General features: G+C 34.3%; 1 protein-coding gene across 2 annotated transcripts; it reads right to left on the bottom strand.

Annotated features, from left to right (window-relative positions):
• Positions 1 to 6787: 6787 nt before the first annotated feature.
• On the bottom strand, positions 6788 to 7427 carry LOC120190446 (basic blue protein-like). 2 transcript variants are annotated; one of them, XM_039193524.1, is made up of 2 exons: positions 7191 to 7427; positions 6788 to 7116 (listed from the first exon to the last, which is right to left on the bottom strand). In XM_039193524.1, the coding sequence occupies exons 1-2, from the start codon at positions 7375 to 7377 to the stop codon at positions 6917 to 6919; spliced, it is 387 nt and encodes a 128-aa protein (XP_039049455.1). In that variant the 5' UTR covers positions 7378 to 7427; the 3' UTR covers positions 6788 to 6916. The 2 variants fall into 2 exon arrangements, with proteins under 2 accessions (XP_039049455.1, XP_039049456.1); XM_039193525.1 differs by having other exon boundaries at positions 6788 to 7080.
• Between the last annotated feature and the right edge of the window lie 2025 nt (positions 7428 to 9452).

The raw sequence follows: 9452 nt of genomic DNA, 5'->3' as shown, positions 1-9452 counted from the left end.
AATTGTTATATGCATTTTTATATTAGTGTTATTGATGTTTATCCTTAACCCCGAAAATGATGGTTTATTAAATTGTTTAGTTGAATTTTTTAACCTTTTTCTTACATGATTTTTTAATTGACTAATTTGTATATTTTAATGGTCGTAGTAAACATGTTCAGATTATGGGATTAATTTACCCTTCCTGTAATTTTGAGTATTAATTTATTATCTACGTATAATAAAACTAGATGTTATTATTAATATAAAATATAAGCTAGAAATTGATAAATTTAATCTTTCAAAAAAATTCATATTATATATACATTATATCTTAATTTTTTTAACAATAACAACTAGATTTAATTAATAAAAATAATAAAAAGGAATCAGAATTACAATGCACCCAAATATAGAGAGAAAAATGTGGACAATAGTCATCGAAAAATCCATACAAAAACAAAAATATTAAACTCAAAGATACAAAGAAAAACAAAACATTCCCTTGAGAATGACGTCCAACATCAAAAGAACACAGTAACCTTCATAAAAACTCATAGTCTTTGTTGAACGAGACGCTTTATGAAGTGATAAAGGAGTTGTGAGCAAATCAAACTATCTGGCAAGTTGCTTCGCTACACAATTCTGATTATATTGGCAAGCAACTATACGCGACTACCGACAAACCAATCAGAAAAAAATATCGTGAGGGTCTTTATGCGAGCACTAAAACATTCACAAAGATATATGAAAAATGTACCGAAAGCCATAAGAAACTTGCCACAAGAATTGAGAAAAAGCGTGCCACAAAAATAGAGAAATATGTGTCACAAAGACAAAAATTCTTATTCAAAATATAAAAAAAATATAAGAAAAAAGAAAAACAAAAGATATAGTATGAAAAAACAAGATAACTAATAATCACCGTGGTTAACAACCAACGTTAAGATTAGTATCGTCGCCGGCAAAACAAAAATTAGAAGCAGTGAGGAAGGTGACATAAAAATACTAAGAGAAAACCTTACAAATGTGATTTATTTGTTGTACATAATAGTTTTCTTAGACATAAATATTATATACATACATATTGTCACACCCCAAAATAGGGCCTAAAATTTTCTTAAAATTTATTTCGATGACTAAATTTGGGATCCAAAGTGAAATTTTGATTAAAATTGGATTGAAATTCATAAAGTGTCAAAACCTAAAGAACCTATGGCATAATTTTACCATTTTTCTTTTAAGACATATATAGCCACAAATCTAGAAAGTTTCCTTATTGGGAAACCTCATTCTCTCTCTCATCAAGCTTTTCTATTTTAGCAAGAAACTTCAGATAATTGTTCGATTTTTGGCATCTCCCGTACCATCGTGTTCCTCGCGTCGTCTTGAGTCCACCGGTGGCCATCTTGTCTCTGTTGTCTTTGGTGTGCGAGGGGTGAGGAAGATCAAGTTTTCAACGTTGCGAAACCGAGCTCTCCGTCGTTCACCGTTGTGAACCGAGCTTGATAAGTGTCTCAAAACCCCTTAAAATACATATAGGAACTTTTCCACAATTTTTCGACCCCGAAGGCCTCGCACATGCCCCCACGCACCGTCGCGCGTGGGGAAGTCCCATCGTCTGGTAGGCTTCTAGAAGTTGCTCGATCCGACCCGCCTACTCGACCCGACCCACCTAAATCAAACGGGTTAGTCGTTGACAGTTGACTGTTGATCTACGTTGACTTTTTTCAAAAACCTCCATTTTGACATTTTTCGATATCCTGAGTTTGATTTACGATATGTTTTGCCAAATTCTAACCCCAAAAGCCCTGAATCGAGCCCATTAATAAAAAAAATGCTTATTATTTTTAGCATTTTTGCTTATTTATTTGAGATTTGGTTATGGAATTGATTCGGAAATATATTTTTATGATGATATTTGTGTTTCCCCCGACTGATGATTAGTTAGATTTGGTGCTTCTCATCCGTCAGATCTGCTTGATTCGCGTTCTTCGAGAGTTACTCGTAGGTTTCTATAAATGGTTTAAATAGAGGTTATTATTATTCATATTAGGATTCCACTATAGTTTTCCGATTCGTAGATCTGGTGTTGCCGCTGATCGTGATCGACAGACTCAGTAGTAGGTTTCCCTATCATACTACTCAGATCGATACACATGTGTTTCCTGATGGTGTTACATTACTATTTTAAACTATTTATCTGAATTGTTTTAGATTTATGAGGATATTGAATATTTTTATGACACGATACCTAATTTTTTGAATATTGTTTATCTGATATCTGATTTATTATACTTTCTGATATGATCTCTAAATTATGTATTTATGTATTTGATTTATGAGTATGGAATATTTTCTTGTTTTAATGGATTAAACTATCGTTTTCACTAGAATACATACATGTTTATTACTGTCATTGGGGGTATTATTGGAGGAAGTATATCAGACCTAGTCTATGACTTGTAACACCTTACCACAAACTCCTCTGCTTTTGCTCAGGATAAGTCCTTACCACAGGTCCTTATAATAGATGTATAAGGCCCTTACCGGGTGTACAGATGGGTGTAAAGTTATGGGGAACTTACACATTCTGGTGATTCGATTGGGGCATTGTTCATATTTTTAAAGCATGTTCGATTAATTGATTTTTACTGAAGTATTTTATCTGTATGGTTTTATACACCGTAAGAAACACACTGGGGTTTTTAGCTCATTTTGTAAATTTTAACATTTTTAGATAGTAGCAGACCGTAGGCTAGCAGACTTGGCATCAAGAGGTTCGACTAATCCTATTTTTGTACCACTGTGTATCTCTATATGTCTTTTTGTTATACTTTGGTGCCACTTGTGTTTGTTACCATCTCGATCTATTTTTATTTCTGGTATTTTGTTTTGTATATATTTTATATTGTTTTATATATATATATGTTTATCGTATGAACCTTTCTTATGACTAATTTCATAGTATATTGTTATATGAATTTTAACGTTGTTTTAAATATGAAAAGAATTTCTGAATATGATACGTAACCGTCTATATTTAGGCATAACGTCCAGGTCGGGTCTAGGGGGTTACACTTGGTGGTATCAGAGCTTTCGGTTTTAAACACTCGGACTGCAGATAAGTCCTAAAATCTAGATTTTAAAGATATTTTTGATATTTTCAAAAAAAAATTGTATCACCTTATTTTATGAGTTTTAAATATATTCGAGATTCCTAGTGTTAGTCTAACTTAGGTTCAAATTCTTTCTATATAGCCTTGTTGATTTATCTGATGAGTATTGCTAGATGTCGTAGGCCAGGCTATGGCCGTGGTTGAGGGTGAGTGACTCGACCTTCTGTTCAATAGACGATTCGATGTAACCTCGAGATCCTCTTATTTCGTATGTAGATCCGTCATTTTCTCATGATGATCTGGTTACACTTATGAAAACCCTCCTGTCACTGAGGATGAGGACACTAATTTGGATAAGGATGCCATTAATAGAGTTGTTTTTCGTATGTTTCGTATAGCTGCTAGAGTCTCTGATAATATGTCTGTGGTCGATATTTCGAAGTTTTTGCTAGCTGCTGGAGTAGTTTCGTTCGAGGGCATTACTAGTGGACCTCCAACTGACACTGAGTATTGATTCGAGAATATAGAGAGGATTATGGATGAGATGGATCTGAGGCTTGAGCAGATATTAAAGAAGGCCCTAGTCATGCTTAAGAAAGAGAGTATTCCAGGTAATCAATTGACTTGGGATCTTTTTAAGGCACATTTTCAGGGTCGTTACATCAGAGAGAGATACTTGCAGGAGCGACACCTGGAGTTTTAGAATTTGGAGCAGGGTGATATGTCCATTATGGATTATGAGATTAAATTTATCAGATTACGCCACTATGCTATTGTACTGGTTGACAATGAGTTGGATCGGTGCTTCAGATTCAAGAATGAACTCATGTATAAGATCAATAGTCGAGTTGCTACCCACCGGGAGAGGAACTTTGATGCCTTGGTTGAGATAGCTAAGACCACTGAGGAGATGGAGCGAGTGAGTATGGAGCGTATGAGAGATAGAGACTGAGATCGAGACCAATTCAAGAGGCCTTCTGGTTCTGTTGACTCTTCTATATGCCCTAACAAGAGAAAAATGGGTGAGTCTTTTCAAAGAGGTGGTACAAGTGCCAGGCCTGTGGCGTCAGATTCATTAGTTGTAACGCCTTCTATTCAGGGTGATTCTTTTGGATCGCAACCTTTGCCGTCATGTGAGCAGTGTGAGAGACGTCATTTTGGTGAATGTAAGAAGAAGTTGGGTACCTATTTTAGATGTGGTTCTGTTAACCATCTCCTGAGGGATTGTCTAAAGCTAGCTCCTACAGTTCAAACACCAAATCGTACTTTCGCTAGTACTTAGAGTACAGTTCAGACTCCAGCAGGGGGTTGTAGTCAGGAGAGAACATCAGGGTCAACTAGTAGAGGCCAAGCATCACAGAGTAGGGTTCCAGTCAGCCTGCATTGGTTTACACTGCTAGACGTCGATAGAACCGCGATGAGCATGATTTGATTTGAGGTACTATTATTATTCATTCAGTTCCCTACTTTGCATTGTTTGATAGTAATTCTACCCATTCATATGCGTCGTATTCCATTTATGAGGATCTTAATATTTTGGTTAAGAATACTGAGAGTTCGGTGACAGTTCAGAGTCTCGTAGGTCAATCCATAGAGTTAGATCGTATTTTTAGAGGGTGTCTTATAGAAATCCATGGGGAGATCTTTATAACCGACCTGACAGAGTCGATAGAGGCTCAATTTACAAATCTATTTACATCAAGTAAATTTCAAAGAGGAAATTTCTTTTAACGGGGAGAGTTGTCACACCCCAAAATAGTGCCTAAAATTTTCTTAAAATTTATTTTGATGACTAAATTGAAATTTTAACTAAATTTAGGGAGCAAAGTGAAATTTTGATTAAATTTAGATCAAAATTTAGAAAGTATAAAAAACTAGAGGACTTATGGCATAATTTTACTATTTTCCTTTTAAGGAATATATAACCCCCAAATCTGGAAAGTTTCCTCATTGGAAAACATCGTTCTCTCTCTCTTCAAGCGTTCCTCTTTTAGCAAGAAACTTCAATTGACGCTTCTGTATGTCGTGTTCCGCACGTCGTCTTGAGTCCACCAGTGTCCATTTTCTCTCCATTGCCGCCGGCATGTGAGGGGTGAGGAAGAACAAGTTTTTGATGTTGTAAAATCGAGCTCTCCGTTGTTCACCGCTGTAAGTCGAGCTTGGTAAGTGTCTCAAAACCCCTTAAAATGCATATAAGATTTTTTTTGCAATTTTTCGACCCCCAAAGGCCCCGCAAGCACCCCCATGCGCCGCCATTGCACGTGGGGAAGCCCCAGCGCCTGGTGGGCTTCTATAAACTGCCCGATCTGACCCGCCTACTCGACCCGACCCGTTTGTCCGACCCAAACCAAACAGGTCAGTCGTTAACAGTTGACCGTTGATCGGCGTTGACTTTTTTCGAAAACCTCCATCTTGACATTTTTTGACGTCCTGAGTCTGATTTTGCGATATCTTTTGCCAAATTCTTACCCAAAAGCCCTGAATTGAACCTGTTAATAAAAAATGCTTAGTATTTTTAGTATTTTTGCTTATTTATTTGAGATTTGGTTATGGAACTAATTCGAAAATATATTTTTATGAAGGTACTCATGTTTTCCCTAATTGATCATATTTTAGGATTCCAATATTGATTTTCCGATTCATAAGATCTAGCGATGCCGTTGATTGTGATCGGTAGACTCAATAGTAGACTTCTCTATCAAACTACTCAGACCGATACATGTGTTTCCTGATGGTGTTACATTACTGTTTTAAACTGTTCATCTGAACTGTTTTATATTTATGATAATATTGCATATTTTATGACGCGATTTCTGATTTTCTGAATAATGTTTATCTGATATATGATTTACTGTACATTCTGATATGATATCTGAATTTAGTATTTTTGTATCTGATTTCTGAGTATGAAATGTTTTCATGTTTTAATGGATTAAACTATCATTTTCACTCGAATACATACATGTTTATTACTGTCATCGGGTGAATTATTGGAGGAAGTATATTAGGCCAAGTCTATGACTTGTAAGACCTTATCGCATACTCCTCTGCTTTTTGCTCGGGGTAAGTCCTTACCGCATGTCCTTATGCTATATGTATAAGGCCCTTACCAGGTGTACAGGTGGGTGTATGGTTCTGGGGAACCTACACACTCTGGTGATCGGATGGGAGTAGTGTTCATATTTTTAAAATATGTTTGATGAATTGATTTTTACTGAAGTATTTTATCTGTATGATTTTATACACCGTAAGGAGCACACTGAGCTTTTTAGCTCATTCTATAAATTTTAACATTTTCAGATATAGCAGACCGTAGGCTAACAGACTTGGCATCAGGAGGACCGACTACTCCTATTTTTGTACCACTGTATATCTCTATATGCCTTTTTGTTATACTTTGGTGCCACGTGTTTTTGCTACCTTCTCGATATATATGTATTACCGGTATTTTATTTTGTATATGTTTTATAAGATTTTCTGATATATGTATATGTGTATGTGTCGTATGAACCTTTCTTATGACTAATTTCATATTATACTGTTATATGGATTTTAACGTTGTTTCAAATATAAAAAGAATTTCTGAATACGATATGTAACTGTCTAGATTTGTGCATAACGTCTAGGTCGGGTTTAAGGGTTATATATATACACTTGTGAAAAGAGTAGTATATTATATGGCTGGAAGAGAATAGAGAAAATCAAAGACAACCTCTTATTTATTAAGAGCACAACATCCACCTTTCAAGATTAAAGTAGATTAAGATTACAATAATGATTGATTATTGGGCATGGATGAATCCACATTGTTTCCACTTTCAAGCAGCATCGACAGCAATCTTCAACCCCCCATCACAATGGCCGGGAATGCTACAAATGAAATAATTTCTTCCTTTCGATAGTTTAATTGCATCATTTCCACTGCTGTAAACTGCAGAGCTTGGAGAAGCTGAGCAACTGTTGTAGCCATTGATATCAACTACTGCAACATTATGCACTGATGGATCATAATTGAACACTGCATCAAAGCATTAAATCAGCTACTTAATTTGCTTATATATATATATATATATACATTCATTCGATTGTTACCAAGAGCATCTCCGGCCTTGAACTTTTTCCCCCTTGTCCAACTTTGAACGTTGAAACTCCAGCCTGAAGCTTCACCGACTGTGAAAGTTTTTGCCTGAGTGATCTCCGATTGAGCTAAGAACAAAGCGAGAGTGCAAGCAACAGCTATAACTGGGCTTGAACTGCATCTTCCCTGGTTGTTACTCATTTTTCTTACTTAAAGAAGAGAAGGGTATTGAATACTAAGTTATTGTAAGATGTTGGTTTTTGACAAAATGGAAATGCATGGTTGGTTGCTTTTTATAGATAATATTCCCCCACCAAAGGACAGGCATGTAGTGCTGGTAATGGCAACCAAACTTTATTTGATTTTATTTGTCACGGATTTAAATAATAGGAAGAAACAGACGAATGATTTGATGTTAAGAGGGTGAATTCCTTAAAAAAAGTTATTAATAGAAAATATAAAGAAAATTATTAAATCATGAGAATTTAAATTTTTTTAAGAAACAACCGTTTACGTCAACTCCCCTTAATCTATCCCCGATTACAGCTACAAGACGATTAACTATAAATCTCGTGAGCTCTTACTTAATCAATGAAAACTTGTTTGTTACATTGACAAGCATTTCTTACCTAAAATGTTCCTTTTTGGAGCTCTCCTTTCTCGTGAGTATTTGGTTAGCCAATGATCTTTTTAGACCAAACTCCAAATTATCAGGCTCTTTGGTTGGTGTTTTTTTGTTTTTGTTCGCTAAGAAGATGATTTTAAGATTCCAATTTCCCATTGTTTGCCACGATCTAATCTTTTCCATAACAAGAACTAAGGATGTCTGCAATAAATTAATAATGTCTGTAAGAACTGAAACTCGAAGGAGTTCTTGACCACTTGCATTTTTCTTTCATATTAACATAAATATTCATTAGTTTATATTAAATTGAAGTTTTTAAATTTTATTTTGATAAAAATATTATTTTTTAATTAATTAAGTTTCAATTTTTTTTTATCAAAAATAATATTTCAAGTAAGCACATTTTGAATTATTGCTATGTGGGTGTTATCGTAGTTGGTAGACTTTCTTTTAAGAGGTTTTCTTAATTTTGTTTCACTTAATTAATGAAAGTGGCCGTTGTTCCTAAAGTTAACAAATTCTAAATTTCTTAGAATCAAAATGAAAACCTAGAACTCAATTGATGTTGCTCATTTGAAAAAAAAAAATTGTCGAAAAAGCAAATAGAAAGGAAAAGACAATAAAAATATGGTGTGACAAATATAGAGAGGGGCGACTATCATTTTATATGATTAATAGAATTGCAAAACTATCAAATAATAGTTATCTACTTCAACCACTCTATAAATATGAATGACTCGTTTCCTAAAAAAGAACTCCCGCTATTCATATTACTCACAATGTATCATCTTTACATGGTTCAGTTTTCAGAAACCATTTCCTTAAACATCCCTAATTTGATTGCTTTAAGAATGGGGACAACTTACTACTGTTGAAAGAAAGAATCACCCGACACTTCATGAGTATAAAAATGTCTTAAATCTGAATTTATCAAGGAATTTTAATGGTTAAAAGGAGCGTTGTTTTTACTAAAGTCTTAGATTCAAGTAATTATGTCTGCAAGGTATGGATTATCAATAGTTAATTTTTTTTAAACATATACTATGTTATAATCACCTTATATTATTAAAAAAAATTGTTTTCAATCCACCCCACAACGCACTGGCCCAACCACTCTAATTTTGCAGGATCAATTGCTCCATGGATCACTATGCGTTCCTTCTAATTATTTCCTTCATCCCGCTCATAGATTAACATACCGCTAACACCTCTATTCACCTATGGGAAACCTTTTTGCATCATCTGATTTGATGAACCAAATTCTTCCAACCTTAGAGAGGATTTAATGTTCTTAATTTCCATTATCTTTCCTATTCAACCTGTCAATGACTATTTTCATATTAATTTTTATTACGCGTAATCAAATTTCTATTCTAACTTTTGTTTTTATTACTCTAATTTATAAGTGCATACATTTTAAAAGGATTTTAAAAATCTTTTTTATGAAAGCTAAATATAAAAATAACCAGCCACACTTAAATGATCGATGTCGATTCTATTTTCAAAATATATGCACATCTTCAATGTATGCACACTCTAATAAATATCAATGGAAAGCCGGAAGGAATAATATTAATTTTTTTGTTAGTATGAGATGAATACAATATATTATTTGTTCTAAATCTTTTTTAGTCTTTGACAACGTACACAC

The sequence above is a fragment of the Hibiscus syriacus genome, unplaced genomic scaffold (assembly GCF_006381635.1).
Source record: "Hibiscus syriacus cultivar Baekdansim isolate YM2019G1 unplaced genomic scaffold, ASM638163v2 tig00116962_pilon, whole genome shotgun sequence".
In the NCBI taxonomy this organism is placed as follows: domain Eukaryota; kingdom Viridiplantae; phylum Streptophyta; class Magnoliopsida; order Malvales; family Malvaceae; genus Hibiscus; species Hibiscus syriacus.
This window is presented reverse-complemented; position numbering and strand designations above follow the sequence as displayed.

Excerpts from the sequence above, each read along its gene's own strand:
- LOC120190446 (XM_039193524.1), bottom strand. The coding sequence starts at position 7,377 with ATGAGTAACAACCAGGGAAGATGCAGTTCAAGCCCAGTTATAGCTGTT. Across the intron at positions 7,117-7,190 it reads CAAGGCCGGAGATGCTCTTG|TGTTCAATTATGATCCATCA; the intron begins GTAACAATCGAA and ends GCTTTGATGCAG.